This window comes from Oncorhynchus mykiss, chromosome 9 (genome assembly GCF_057628025.1).
Source record: "Oncorhynchus mykiss isolate SJ-2025 chromosome 9, ASM5762802v1, whole genome shotgun sequence".
Lineage (NCBI taxonomy): Eukaryota > Metazoa > Chordata > Actinopteri > Salmoniformes > Salmonidae > Oncorhynchus > Oncorhynchus mykiss.
This window is the reverse complement of record NC_143030.1, coordinates 63,446,391-63,462,085: the sequence shown is the minus strand read 5'-3', so window position 1 is coordinate 63,462,085 and position 15,695 is coordinate 63,446,391. Positions and strand designations below refer to the sequence as shown.

Below are 15,695 nucleotides of genomic sequence, written 5' to 3'. Positions count from 1 at the left end.
TGCCGGCCGTCTCAGGCCGCTTCCTATTCCCTCTCGACCGTGGTCTCACATCGCCTTAGATTTTGTCACCGGACTGCCTTCGTCAGCGGGGAAGACTGTTATTCTTACGGTTGTCGATAGGTTCTCTAAGGCGGCCCATTTCATTCCCCTTGCTAAGCTTCCTTCTGCTAAAGAGACGGCACAAATCATCATCGAGAATGTTTTCAGAATTCATGGCCTTCCGTCAGACGTCGTTTCGGACAGAGGTCCGCAATTCACGTCTCAATTTTGGAGGGAGTTTTGCCGTTTGATTGGGGCTTCCGTCAGTCTCTCTTCCGGCTTTCACCCCCAGTCTAACGGTCAAGCAGAACGGGCCAATCAGACTATTGGTCGCATCTTACGCAGTCTTTCTTTTCGCAACCCTGCGTCTTGGTCAGAACAGCTCCCCTGGGCAGAATACGCCCACAACTCGCTTCCTTCGTCTGCGACCGGGCTATCTCCTTTTCAGAGTAGCCTCGGGTACCAGCCTCCGCTGTTCTCATCTCAGTTCGCCGAGTCCAGCGTCCCCTCCGCTCAGGCTTTTGTCCAACGTTGCGAGCGCACCTGGAAGAGGGTCAGGTCTGCACTTTGCCGTTATAGGACGCAGACTGTGAGGGCTGCTAATAAGCGTAGAACTAAGAGTCCTAGATATTGTCGCGGTCAGAGAGTTTGGCTCTCCACTCAGAACCTTCCCCTTAAGACGGCTTCTCGCAAGTTGACCCCGCGGTTCATTGGTCCGTTCCGTATTTCTCGGGTCATTAATCCTGTCGCAGTTCGACTTCTTCTTCCGCGATACCTTCGTCGCGTCCACCCGGTCTTCCACGTCTCCTGCATTAAGCCCGTTCTTCGCGCCCCCGCTCGTCTTCCCCCCCCCCCCCCCATCCTTGTCGAAGGCGCACCCATCTACAGGGTCCGCAGGATTTTGGACATGCGTCCTCGGGGCCGTGGTCACCAGTACCTTGTCGATTGGGAGGGGTACGGTCCTGAGGAGAGGAGTTGGGTTCCCTCTCGGGACGTGCTGGACCGTGCGCTGATCGAGGATTTCCTCCGTTGCCGCCAGGTTTCCTCCTCGAGTGCGCCAGGAGGCGCTCGGTGAGTGGGGGGGTACTGTCATGTTGTCTTGTCTCTGTCCTTTCCCTTCACCCTGTCTCCCTCTGCTGGTCGTGTCAGGTTACCTTTTCTCCCCTTCTTTCCCCCAGCTGTTCCCTGTCTCCTCCTAACTACCCATTCACCCCGTTCCCCACCTGTTCCCTTTTTCCCTCTGATTAGGTCCCTATATCTCCCTCTGTTTCTGCTCCTGTCCTTGTCGGATTCTTGTTTGTTTGTGTTTCATGCCTGAGCCAGACTATCGTCATGTTTGCTGTAACCTTGTCCTGTCCTGTCGGAATCTGCCGGTCTATCTGAGCCTACCTATGTTTTGTTATTAAAGAAGCTCTGTTTAAGTTAGTTCGCTTTTGGGTCCTCATTCACTCACCATAACAATAACTGCACTGAGATGTTTTTCAAAACGTTATGAGACTGGAGGTATCAAAGATGGATCTTAGATATTAGACCATTCCTTCATACAGAATCTTTCTCGATCCTTGATATCCGTTGTCTGCTCCTATGGACTGTGTGTATTAAGAATGGTTCACCACCCAAAGGACATCCTGCCAACTTGACACAACTGTGGGCAGAGGTGGAAAAAGTACCCAATGGTCATACTTCACTAAAAGGGAAGATGCCTTCATAGAAAATGACTCCAGTCAAATTGAAAGTCGCCCAGTAAAATACTACTTGAGCAAGTCTAAAAGTATTTGTTTTTAAGTATCAAAAGTAAATGTAATTGCTAAAATATACTTAAGTTTGAAAAGTAAAAGTATAAATCGTTTAAAATTCCCTATATTAAGCAAACCAGACTGCACCATTTAATTGTTTTTAATTGAATTTACAGAGAGCCATGGGCACACTCAGACATCCTTTACCAACGATGCATGTGTTTAGTGAGTCCGCCAGATCAGAGGCAGTAAGGATGACATGGGATGTTCTCTTGATAAGTGTGTGAATTGGACCATTTTCCTGTCCTGCTAAGCATTCAAAATGTAACGATTAAAAGTTGTAAAAAATATAAATAGTAATGTAAAGTACTGTACAGATACCCCAATAGTACTTTCAAGTAATTTTAGTTAAGTACACAACTGACTGTGGGAAGCATTGGAGTCAACATGGACCAGCATCCCTGTAGAACGCTTTCGACACGTTGTAGAGATCATGCCCCGATTAATTTAGGTTGTTCTGAAGGCAAAAGGGAGGTGCAACTCAATATTAGGAAGGTGTTCCTAATGTTTTGTACACTCTGTGTATATCAACAAGTAATGGAAAATATCTATAAAGCAATAGTCGTTCACTTTTGAAATACAAATGAGGCACATTTGGACCTTGTTCACACCTTCACTACCATAACACTCTCTCTCCCCCTCACTACAATAACACTCTCTCTCCCCCTCACTACCATAACACTCTCTCCCCCTCACTACCATAACACTCTCTCCCCCTCACTACCATAACACTCTCTCTCCCTCACTAACATAACACTCTCTCTCCCTCACTACCATAACACTCTCTCTCCTCCTCACTACCCCTCTCTCTCCCCCTCACTACCATAACACTCTCTCTCCCTCACTACCATAACACTCTCTCTCCCTCACTACCATAACACTCTCTCTCCCTCACTACCACTCTCTCTCCCCCTCACTACCATAACACTCTCTCTCCCTCATTACCATAACACTCTCTCTCCCTCACTACCATAACACTCTCTCTCCCTCACTACCACTCTCTCTCCCCCTCACTACCATAACACTCTCTCTCCCCCTCACTACCATAACACTCCCTCTCTCTCACTACCATAACACTCTCTCTACCTCACTACTATAACACTCCCTGCCACTCACTACCATAACACTCTCTCTCTCCCTCATGACCATAACACTCTCTCTCCCTCTCATTACCATAACACTCTCTCTCTCTCTCATGACCATAACACTCTCTCTGCCACTCACTACCATAACTCTCTCTCCCCCTCACTACCATAACACTCCCTCTCCCTCATTACCATAACACTCTCTCTCTCCCTCATGACCATAACACTCTCTCTCCCCCTCACCACCATAACACTCTCTCTCCCTCATGACCATAACACTCTCTCTCTCCCTCATGACCATAACACTCTCTCTCCCTCTCATTACCATAACACTCTCTCTCTCTCTCATGACCATAACACTCTCTCTGCCACTCACTACCATAACACTCTCTCTCCCCCTCACTACCATAACACTCCCTCTCCCTCATTACCATAACACTCTCTCTCTCCCTCATGACCATAACACTCTCTCTCCCCCTCACCACCATAACACTCTCTCTCCCTCATGACCATAACACTCTCTCTCTCCCTCATGACCATAACACTCTCTCTCCCTCATTACCATAACACTCTCTCTCCCCCTCACTACGATAACACTCTCTCCCCCTCACTACCATAACACTCTCTCTCCCTCATGACCATAACACTCTCTCTCTCCCTCATGACCATAACACTTTCTCCCCCTCACTACCATAACACTCTCTCTCCCTCACTAACATAACACTCTCTCTCCCTCACTACCATAACACTCTCTCTCCTCCTCACTACCCCTCTCTCTCCCCCTCACTACCATAACACTCTCTCTCCCTCACTACCATAACACTCTCTCCCTCACTACCATAACACTCTCTCTCCCTCACTACCACTCTCTCTCCCCCTCACTACCATAACACTCTCTCTCCCTCACTACCATAACACTCTCTCTCCCTCACTAACATAACACTCTCTCTCCCTCACTACCATAACACTCTCTCTCCTCCTCACTACCCTTCTCTCTCCCCCTCACTACCATAACACTCTCTCTCCCTCACTACCATAACACTCTCTCTCCCTCATTACCATAACACTCTCTCTCCCTCACTACCATAACACTCTCTCTCCCTCACTACCACTCTCTCTCCCCCTCACTACCATAACACTCTCTCTCCCCCTCACTACCATAACACTCCCTCTCTCTCACTACCATAACACTCTCTCTACCTCACTACTATAACACTCCCTGCCACTCACTACCATAACACTCTCTCTCTCCCTCATGACCATAACACTCTCTCTCCCTCTCATTACCATAACACTCTCTCTCTCTCATGACCATAACACTCTCTCTGCCACTCACTACCATAACACTCTCTCTCCCCCTCACTACCATAACACTCCCTCTCCCTCATTACCATAACACTCTCTCTCTCCCTCATGACCATAACACTCTCTCTCCCCCTCACCACCATAACACTCTCTCTCCCTCATTACCATAACACTCTCTCTCTCCCTCATGACCATAATACTCTCTCTCCCTCATTACCATAACACTCTCTCTCCCCCTCACTACGATAACACTCTCTCCCCCTCACTACCATAACACTCTCTCTCCCTCACTACCATAACACTCTCTCCCCCTCACTACCATAACACTCTCTCCCCCTCACTACCACAACACTCTCTCCCCCTCACTACCATAACACTCTCTCCCCCTCACTACCATAACACTCTCCCCCCCTCACTACCATAACACTCTCTCCCCCTCACTACCATAAAACTCTCTCTCCCTCACTACCATAACACTCTCTCTCCCTCACTACCATAACACTCTCTCCCCCTCACTACCATAACACTCTCTCCCCCTCACTACCATAAAACTCTCTCTCCCTCACTACCATAACACTCTCTCTCCCTCACTACCATAACACTCTCTCCCCCTCACTACCATAACACTCACTCTCCCCCTCACTACTATAACACTCTCTCCTCCTCACTACCATAACCCTCTCTCTCCCCCTCACTACCATAACACTCTCTCTCCCCCCTACCCCTCAGCTCAACCGGGACAGAGAGTATCTGAAGACACCCCAGGGAATCCTTCTGAAGTCTCTCAGCCAATCAGACGCCGGTCTGTACCATTGCCTGTCCACGGAGAACAACTTCAAACACACGGTGGCCCGTGTGGCGCTGCGCATCCTGGACCGAGACATCGTGGTGGCCCTCACCTCCCCTGACGATGACCCCATGACCTCCAACAGCCCTCCCAATGGGCGGGGGGGGCAACATGACGCTCAGCAGCTGAAGCACCCCCCAACCCTCCCTCTCACAGACACCACATCCCAGCCAGAAATCAAGTTGATCCACCAGTACTGTCAGTCTTACTGGGAGCAGCTAGGGCTCAAGCAGCAGAAGCCCAAACGCACCTCCAGGAGACACACAGAGAGCCAGGAAACCCAAGGCAGATAGAGGACTGGACTTCTCCAACACTAGCCAGCCAGGAGACACACAGAGAGCCAGGAGACACACGGCAGATAGAGGACTGGACTTCTCCAACACTAGCCAGCCAGGAGACTCCATATGATAGACTAGAGATCCATGTTTGACACCAAACATGAGCTTCGTCTCCCTTTGTATGGTGGTGGTGACACCCTCACACAACCCAGTATCTCAGTATAGAAATGTAATATATTGATATGTGTATATATCATATGATAATAATAGATCCGTGGTTTATTCATGTATAATAATTCAAAAGCGTTTGTCTTTGCATTCTTTATTCAGTTTGGAAATGTGTACATCTTATTGTTCAACGTTGAGAGATAGTAATTGTATGGTATGATGTATGTATTTGTCTACTAAAACCATTTGTGATGTCGTAATTGTGGTGACTCTTGCGCTCTCTAACGCCTTTGTGACCTATGTTTGTTTATATTTGCACAAAACACACAATATCTGCATGTAGAACATTAAGACGGGAAATCATATGTGTGCATAATATTAGTTATAATACTACATTCCAGTAATATCAAATATTTGAATGGGAACAAGTAGAAAGAAGACTGTGTGTAGAAGACCTCACCATCTTTTATAATGATATTGAGCAACATACTGTAATGTAATGTACATACTCAGCATGAGTCCTACACTGGAAACGTTCAAACGACAGATATAAAAAGATATATTATCCCATCTAACCTTCTTTGTCCTACGTTCTGTTTATTTATTTAACCTTTGGGCCTTTCACACAATCCTTATCTGTAGCATTCTTCAGGTGTACATTTTCCATGTGTAAGGGCTAGATTCAATCCATAGTGCTGAAGATCCGCACTACGGCGCAATTGACATTTAAAGGCATTGTTCCAGCATTCACGGTGAGATACAAATCTGCGGTAGAGCATGGATCTTCAGCGCTGCAGACTGAATCTAACTGGATCAACCTAACTTTGAAGTCCATGGTTACAGAGTGGAAAATAATACAGTACGGAATGCACTTATCAGTCGTCCCATTCATCATCATCTTCATCATCATACCCTCCTTCTTCTTCACCTTCATCTGAAACAGAAGAGAGGAATGAATATCTGTTATGCAGAGATTCATTTTAAGATTCAAGAGGACAAGCCACAATGCATTTGTTTTAATTTACACATTTGTAGAATGAATGAATGAAAGATTAGGATGAGAAGGTACTCACCAGAGGAGTGAATGACTTTACTCCTCTTCTGCATGACCATCATCAGAGCTCCTACGATACCCTCTGAGTCTTCCTGGGCAGGCGGAGGTGGCTCAGGACTGTCTGTGACCTGGGACACACAAAAGGTCAAAGGTCAATGATAATGTAAACTGAAATATGTAGACTTCAATCTCACTGGCAAAGACACTTTTGTATTTGAACAAGTTGGGTTTACATTTTTGAGCTTCCTTCCCAGGCGGATCTGATCCAGCAGAGCTCCTCTTCCACCTCCACCTCCACCTCCACCTGAAGATGCAGGAGCAGGAGCAGGTGGTGGGGGACCTTTACAGGGGGGAGGAGGAGGAGGAAAGTCTCCAGAGCTCTGGGCTGGGGGAGGCGGGGGAGGAGGAGGTGGAGGAGGTGCTGGGCCTCCTCGACTGGGGGTGGATGGAGCAGGAGGAGGAGGTGCAGGCATGGAGAGATGGTGACCAGGGGGAGGGGGAGGTGGAAGAGAACTATGGGACGCAGAGGGTGGAGGTGGTGGGAGTCCACCTCGGCCGCCTAACGGGGGTGGAGGTGGCAGGGCTCCACGTGAAGGAGGGGGCTGGGAGGGGGGCGGGCCACGCCCTGGCTGTCCTGGGACAGGGGGCAGTGGGCCAGAGCGACCTCCTCGTGGAGGAGGAGGGGCAGGAGGGGAGGAACAGCTCCCTGGTACTGGGGGGAGAGGACCCTGCCTACCAGGCGGAGGTTGAGGAGGCCCAGGACCTATATGAAATGGGATGAAAAAACAGCAACATTTTGGATTACAAAAATAGTTTGATTTACATTTAGTAATAAAATGATATAACAGAGTACACCAGAACAGTACCCTACAGGGAAGTACAATTCAATACATCCACTGAAGTGATGATGAACTTTAGACCAGTAGACAGACACTCAGAATGACACTCACCAGTGTTCATGGCCTTTTTGACTGCCTCCATGCCGCCTGAGTTCTCAATGACTTGTTGGATGAGTTGGGAGGTCTCCTCATCCTTCAACTCAGCCTCACTGATCCCAGCACAGGACAGCAGCTTCTTCAGGTCAGGGTCCAGGTTGTTGGGGTCCCAGCCCACATGACTCACATGTCTGAGGAGGAGCGAGAGGAAGAGGAAAATATACCTGAATGAGTGGCACGCTTGGATACAATCCTGGACAAACAATTTTATGACAAGTTTTCATTTAGTTAAATGTGTTGTGATAGATTATGAAGGCTTTATTTAACTGCCTGCTTATATGTGTGCGCTTAGTATCCACTCACTTGAACCCACTCGGTGCTCCAATGTCTGCTTTGGAAAGTTTACTGCTCTTCTTCTTGTCCTTTTTCTTGTCCTTCTTTCCCTTACTGACAAAGGCAGGGGCAGGTACAGGTGTGACGGAGCGATAGCGTGAAGCCTGGATGTCTGGGTTCTGGATGTCCATGGTGACCATGGAGGGAGAAGTGGGACTGCCAGGTCCTGCTTTACAATGGAAGTGTACATGTATAAGTCACAGATATGTCTCTCTTGGGTAAAGATATCTTGTCAGAGATGTGTAGTGTATATGTTTACAGTTTAGATATTGGGTCAGTTAGTTGTTGTGCCTGAGGTAGATATATACTACTGTTCAACAGTTTGAGGTCACTTAGAAATGTATTTTTCTTTTAAAGAAAAGCACATTTTCTGTCCATTAAAATAACATAGAATTGATCAGAAATACATTGTAGACATTGTTAATGTTGTAAATGACTATTGTAGCTGGAAACAGCAGATTTTTTTATGGAATATCTACATAGGCGTACAGAGGCCCATTATCAGCAACCATCACTCCTGTGTTCCAATGGCACGTTGTGTTAGCTAATCCAAGTTTATCATTTTAAAAGGCTAATTGATTACTAGAAAACACTTTTGCAATTATGTTAACACAGCTGAAAACTGTTGTGCTGATTAACGAAGCAATAAAACTGGCCTTCTTTAGACTAGTTGAGTATCTGGAGCATCAGCATTTGTGGGTTCGATTACGACTCAAAATGGACAGAAACAAAGACCTTTCTTCTGAAACTCGTCAGTCTATTCTTGAAATGAAGGCTATTCCAAATTGCCAAGAAACTGAACATCTCGTACAATGCTGTGTACTTCTCCCTTCACAGAACAGCGCAAACTGGCTCTAACCAGAATAGAAAGAGGAGTGGGAGGCCCCGGTGCACAACTGAGTACATTAGAGTGTCTAGTTTGAGAAACAGACACCTCACAAGTCCTCAACTGGCAGCTTCGTTAAATAGTACCCACAGCTACAATAGTAATTTACAACATTAACAATGTCTACACTGTATTTCTGATCAATTTGATGTTATTTTAATGGACAAAAAATGTGCTTTTCTTTTTAAAAAATAAAGAGATTTCTAAGTGACCCCAAACTTTTGAACGGTATATCAAATCAAATCAAATTTATTTATATAGCCCTTCGTACATCAGCTGATATCTCAAAGTGCTGTACAGAAACCCAGCCTAAAACCCCAAACAGCAAGCAATGTAGGTGTAGAAGCACGGTGGCTAGGAAAAACTAGATATTTAGTAATTTTTCTATTTAACATTTATTTCAGTCAGTTAAGATCAAATTATTATTCACAATGACGGCTTACACAAGCCAAACCCTAACCAGCACAAGGCAATTGTGCGCTGCACTATGGGACTCCCGATCACAGACAGTTGTGATACAGTCTGGGAACGAACCACGGTCTGTAGTGACGCCTCTAGCACTGCGATACAGTGTGTTAGACCGCTGCGCCACTTGGGAGCCCAGGTATAACACATTCAATGGAATGAGGGATACTCACCTTTACCAGGAAGTGGAGGTCGTCCCCCTCCGTCTGTAAGTAAAACACACAGAATTAGTTCAGGGAGAATACAAGGGTTATTTTGGGATTACTTCAGATAAGGGCCTCAGTGTAAATCAGTCTTACCATTGGAAGGCAGGGGGCGCTGTTTCTTCTCTGACACTGTGAGAGGGAAGGAAGGAGGAACAAGAGGATGCCAGTTGAGATCATATCTACACATCTTCACCACAACCTTTACTTTGAAATGCCACAGCTACCCTCCATGGAACCGCACATTACTGTTAATATCTGTTATGTTTTCCAGTGTCAGAGATATATTAGTTCAAATAAGGTGCATTAGGAAAGTATTCAGACCCCTTCAATTTTTCTATATTTTGTTATGTTACAGCCTTATTCTAAAATTGATGAAATACTTTTTTCCCTCATCAATCTGCACACAATACCCCATAATGACAAAGTGAAAACAGGTTTTTTGAAATTGAGCTCAGGTGCATCCTGTTTCCATTGATCATCCTTGAGATGTTTCTACAACTTGATTGGAGTCCACCTGTGGTAAATTCAATTGATTGGACATCATTTGAAAAGGCACACACCTAAGGTCCCACAGTTGACAATGCATGTCAGAGCAGAAACCAAGCCATGAGGTCGAATTAATCTATAGAGCTCTGAGACAGGACTGTGTCGAGGCACAGATTTGGGGTACCAAAATATTTCTGCAGCATTGAAGGTCCCCAAGATCACAGTGGCCTCCATCATTCTTAAATGGAAGAAGTTTGGAACCATCAAAACTCTTCCTAGAGCTGGCCGCCCGGCCAAACTGAGCAATCGGGGGAGAAAGGGATGTGACCAAGTACCCGATGGTCACTCTGACAGAGCTCCAGAACTCTTCTGTAGAGATGGGAGAACCTTCCAGAAGGACAACCATCTCTAAAGCACTCCACCAATCAGGCCTTTATGATAGAGTGGCCAGACGGAAGGCACGTGACAGCCACTTGGAGTTTGCCATAAGGCACCTGAAGGACTCTTAGACCATGAGAAACAAGATTATCTAGTCTGATGAAACCAAGATTGAACTCTTTGGCCTGAATGCCAAGCGTCACGTCTGGAGGAAACCAGGCACCGCTCATCACTTGGCCAATACCATCCCTACGGTGAAGCATGGTTGTGGTAGCATCATGCTGTGGGAATGTTTTTCAGCGACAGGGACTGGGAGACTAGTCAGGATCAAGGGAATAATAAACAGACCAAAGTACAGAGAGATCTTTGATGAAAACCTGCTCCAGAGCGCTCACGACCTCAGACTGGGGTGAAGGTTCACCTTCCAAGAGGACAACGACCCTAATCACACAGCCAAGACAATGCAGGAGTGGCTTCGGGACAAGTCTCTGAATGTCCTTGTGTAGCCTAGCCAGAGCATGAAAATGGAGAGACCTGAAAATAGCTGTGCAGCGACACTCCCCATCCAACCTGACAGAGCTTGAGAGGATCTGCAGACAATAATGGGAGAAACTCCCCAAATACAGGTGTGCCAAGCTTGTAGCGTCATACCCAATAAGACTCAGGACTGTAATCGCTGCCAAAGGTGCTTCAAAAAAGTACTGAGTGAAGGGTTTGAATACTTGTGTAAATGTATATTTCGTTATTTTCTAAAAACCTGTTTTTGCGTTGTCACTGTGGGGTGTAGGTCTATGAGGATTTAGCTCTAAATACTTCCCGAATGCACTGTATGACTCAAATACAAACAACACCCCACTGGGCACACGCTGGTTGAATCAACGTTGTTCACACATCATTTCAATGAAATTACATTGAACCAACTGTGCCCAGTGGGACAGTTCACCAGTAACCAGACATGGAGAACATGGTAGCCTAATATACAGTCTGATGTCATGTCAATCCTATACCAAAAAACTCAACACAATTTTCTGTCTTTGATTCTATAACAAATGACCCTGACCTTGACGGTTTCTCTGGTTGATCTTCTCATCAACTGCACTAAGGAAGGTTTCAGCCTCCTGTTCATCTGCAAAGTTCAGCCCCACTTGGCAGTCCTGCATTGGATTGGAGAGAAACATTTGGATAGGCTCATGAAAAGACAAAAGTAAAATCACTCATCTTAGGATTTACAGTCAAGCCATCATCATGAGTATCCATGGCATATTAATGTAGAGGAAGATACGCTTGCTTACATCTGCAGCGAAGGTATGGAAGAATGGCCGGGCACAGTGATAGACCATTTGGTTATAGAGCTCCTGCTCCCAGATCAGCTGTCCTTTCTGGGAAAAGCCAACTGTTAATATAACTGAAAGGCCAACACTTCTTCAACTCATATCTTCATTGGAAACTTCTCAACAGTGGATCAACAAATGATCCTTTTCTAGGCTGGGTTATTGTAAATGCACTTGTGACGTCTGTTGATGTAAAAATGGCTTTATAACTACATTTGATTGATTGATTAATATTTTCCATCATTGTGACTGACAGTGTATGTTCCTGTTACCTTGACATCGAAGAGGCGTATGAAGTAGGAACGGCGATGGTTGTCCTTGACGAAGCAGGCCACCCCAGTTTGCTGCAGGCTCCAGCAGGTGGGACTGTGGGGCAGGGCCATGTACAGCTGTGCTACGGTAGTGGCCAGGGACTATACACACACACACATGCGCACACGCAGGACATTTAACTATACTGAACATAAATATAAACGCAACATGCAACAATTTCAGAGATTTTACTGAGGTACAGTTCATATAAGGAAATCAGTCAAATGAAATAAATTAATTAGGTTCTAATCTGTGGATTTCACAGGACTGGGAATACAGGTATGCATCTGTTGGTCATAGATACCGTGGATCAGAAAACCAGTCAGTATCTGAAGTGACCACAATTTGCCTCATGCAGAGCGATACATCTCCTTCACATAGAGATGATCAGGCTGTTGATTGTGGCCTGTGGAATGTTGTCCCACTCCTCTTCAATGGCTGTGCGAAGTTGCTGGATATTGGCGGAACTACAACATGCTGTCATACACGTTGATCCAGAGCATCCCAAACATGCTCAATGGAGGACATGTCTGTTGAGTATGCAGGCCATGGATGAACTGGGACATTTTCAGCTTCCAGGAATTGTGTACAGATCCTTGCGACATGGGGCTGTGCATTATCATGCCGAAACATGAGGTGATGGCGGCGGATGAATGGCAGGACAATGGGCCTTAGGATCTCATCACGGTATCTCTGTGCATTCAAATTGCCATTGATAAAATGTTTGTTGTCCGTAGCTTATGCCTGCTCATACCGTAACCCCACCGCTACCATGGGGCACTCTGTTCACAACGTTGACATCAGCAAACCGCTTGCCCTCACAATGCCATACACGCGGTTGGATGTACTGTGTAATAATCAGCTTCTTGATATGCCACTCCTGTCAGGTGGATGGATTATCTTGGCAAAGCAGAAATGCTCACCAACGGATGTAAACAAAAATGCAAAAAAATGTTTTTTGAAAGAAATACGTTTTTTGTGCATATGGAACATTTCTGGGAACTTTTATTTCAGTTCACGAAACATGGGACCAACACTTGACAGGTGGCTTTTATATTTTTGTACAGTATAGTTTCTATGTATGTTGGCTTGATAAGTGCACATCAGAAAAGTGCAAACTCTATTCAAGTGAATTCAAATACATACTTGTTCTACTTACTGTAGATAGTGTGTGTGTGCTCAGGTTAAGTTCAAACATTTAGGACAATCGGAAGTCTTTATCCGGAATGGACTGTACCAGTCCAACGGAAAGTGTCTGACCTCTGTCAGACCTAAGTTACCTGTGATGAGTGCTTTAAGCAGCAGGTACTCAGTGGTTTGGAAAGTTATTGGGTAGTTTTCATAGCAAAGACCTGCCCCCAATAATGACATCACATTCTCTGTGGTGGGAATAATATTTTGTTAGACTTGTCAACTACCACTGCAGGCTTAGGCCTACCTCAGAAACCAGGAAGTTGGTATGTCAAAAGAAAGCAGACTGCACATACACTGAGCATACAAAACATTAAGAACACCTTTCTAATGCCTTCAGAACATCCTAAAAGTGTCAGGGCATGGACTCTACAAGGTGTCGAAAGCATTCCACAGGGATGCTGGCACATGTTGACTCCAATGCTTCCCACAGTTGGCTCAGTTGGCTGGATGTCCTTATGTTGGTGTACCATTCTTGATACACACAGGGAACTGTTGAGCGTGAAAAACCCGGCAGCGTTACAGTTCTTTACACAAACCGGTGCGCCTGGCACCTACTACCATACCCCGTTCAAAGGCACTTAAATATTTTGTCTTGCCCATTCACCCTCTGAATGGCACACGTACAAAATCCATGTCTCAATTGTCTCAAGGCTTAAAAATCATTCTTTAACCTGTTTCCTCCCCTTTACCTACACTGATTGAAAGGAATTTAACAAGTGACATCAATAAGGGATCATAGCTTTCACCTGGTCAGTCTGTCATGGAGCAGGTGTTCTCAGTGGTGGAAAAAGTACCCAATTTTCATACTTAAGTAAAAGTAAAATACTGAAAATGACAAGTAAAAGTGAAAGTCACAGAGTGAAATACTACTTGAGTAAAAGTCTACAAGTATTTGGTTTTAAATGTACTTAAGTCTCATTAGTAAAAGTATAAATGATTTAAAATTTCTTATTTTAAGCAAACCAGATGACACGATTTTCTTGTTTTTTACATTTACAGATAGTCAGGGGCACAGTTCAACACTCAGACACAATTAAGAAACAAAGCATTTGTGTTTAGTGAGACTGCCAGATCAGAGGCAGTAGGGATGACCGGGGATGTTCTCTTGATAAGTGCATGAATTAGACAATTTTCCTGTCCAGCTAAGCATTCCAAATGTAATGAGTACTTTTGGGTATCAGGGAAAACGTAAGGAGTAAAAAGTACATACATTTATTTTGGTAAAAGTAAAAGTAAAAGTTGTCAAAAATATAAATAGTAAAGTAAAATACAGATACCCATAAAAGCTACTTAAGTAGTACTTAAAAGTGTTTTTACTTTGGGGCTCTCAGGTGGCGCAGTGGTCTAAGGCACTGCATCTCAGTGATAGAGGTGTCACTACAGACACCCTGGCTTGAATCCAGGCTGTATCACACCTGGTCATGATTGGGAGTCCCTTAGGGTGGTGCACAATTGGCCCAGCATTGGCTGGTGTAGGCCGTCAGTGTAAATAAGAATTTGTTCTTAACTGACTTGCCTAGTTAAATACGGGTAAAAATGAAACACTTTACACCACTGGGTGTTCTTAATGTTTCATACACTGAGTGTACAAACTGCTGCCTCTAATTCTGTTACCAGAGGAAGTGGTTTACACCACAATTTCCTGTCATTCACTCATGCCCGTTTAAAAGTCATTGTGTAGAGACTCTTGATGTACATGCAAAATGTTTAATTGTTTGAATTTCTAACAATAGATATTACTTTTAAAGTTGCCAAATATCTAGATGACATCTAATGAAATTGCCATACACTAAATAAAACACATCAGAGCCACAGTTGAAGGGGTTAATTCAGTCATTTATATAAAAGTGAAACAATAATGATGAGACTGAAGCAGTGGCAACCATACATTTGCCCAATCATATCTTACTGTATACATGGACCTTGTTTAATAAAAGGCTATATTTAAAACACAGAATATGCCAGAATAACCTTTATTTATTTGGTTGCTATTTAACACTTAGACATGTGCTACTACCGCACCAACCTGCCTAAAATACACCTACATACCAAATAGCCACACACCATCCAACCAGGTCTCCTCCATGCCAAACATCAACCAGATAGTTTCCTACATAGACCTACCAAGTACCTACCATCCAAACACCAAGTCTCCCAGTCTACATACCAGCCATCCCCTCCCCTCCCTCATCCCCAGGAAAGACTTACAGCACACCTCCTCCCCAGCAGGTCTTCCAGCCTCTCATTCTCCTGTGGACTCAGCAGAGAGCTGGGACTGAACTCCTGAACTCCTTTAGACTTAGATCCCCGACTCATAGTCCCTCTCAGAATATCTACGTAGTATCAAAACGGAGCATTGACGTGCCTCTGTCCTCTTCCTCAAACAGGCACTGACTGTTAGAATAACAAGTTGAAATGGTGCAGATGGTTTCTCTTCTGCCTTCTACAATGTGTTACATGCACACCAAGATTCAGAGCAGGAAATGGACAACCACAATTTTTTTTCCCCCCTTTCTCTCGCTCATAATGCTGATCAT

At 45.1% G+C, this 15,695-nt stretch overlaps 2 protein-coding genes across 3 annotated transcripts in view; one reads left to right on the top strand and one right to left on the bottom strand.

Annotated features, from left to right (window-relative positions):
• The window catches only part of LOC110532473 (semaphorin-3F), a 22,153-nt gene extending 16,060 nt beyond the window's left edge, over window positions 1-6,093 (top strand). Inside the window, exon 18 of the mRNA XM_090184959.1 lies at window positions 4,955-6,093. Within this exon, the coding sequence (XP_090041085.1) occupies window positions 4,955-5,365 (411 nt within the window). The 3' untranslated portion in view covers window positions 5,366-6,093. The remainder of the gene's footprint in view (window positions 1-4,954) is intronic.
• LOC110532474 (actin nucleation-promoting factor WAS) lies at window positions 5,657-15,695 on the bottom strand. 2 transcript variants are annotated; one of them, XM_021616416.3, is made up of 11 exons: window positions 15,367-15,695; window positions 11,925-12,065; window positions 11,614-11,700; window positions 11,382-11,475; window positions 9,551-9,586; window positions 9,425-9,457; window positions 7,871-8,069; window positions 7,523-7,698; window positions 6,806-7,335; window positions 6,592-6,700; window positions 5,657-6,452 (listed from the first exon to the last, which is right to left on the bottom strand). In XM_021616416.3, the coding sequence occupies exons 1-11, from the start codon at window positions 15,472-15,474 to the stop codon at window positions 6,394-6,396; spliced, it is 1,572 nt and encodes a 523-aa protein (XP_021472091.3). In that variant the 5' UTR covers window positions 15,475-15,695; the 3' UTR covers window positions 5,657-6,393. The 2 variants fall into 2 exon arrangements, with proteins under 2 accessions (XP_021472091.3, XP_021472093.3); XM_021616418.3 differs by having other exon boundaries at window positions 7,871-8,066; window positions 15,367-15,689.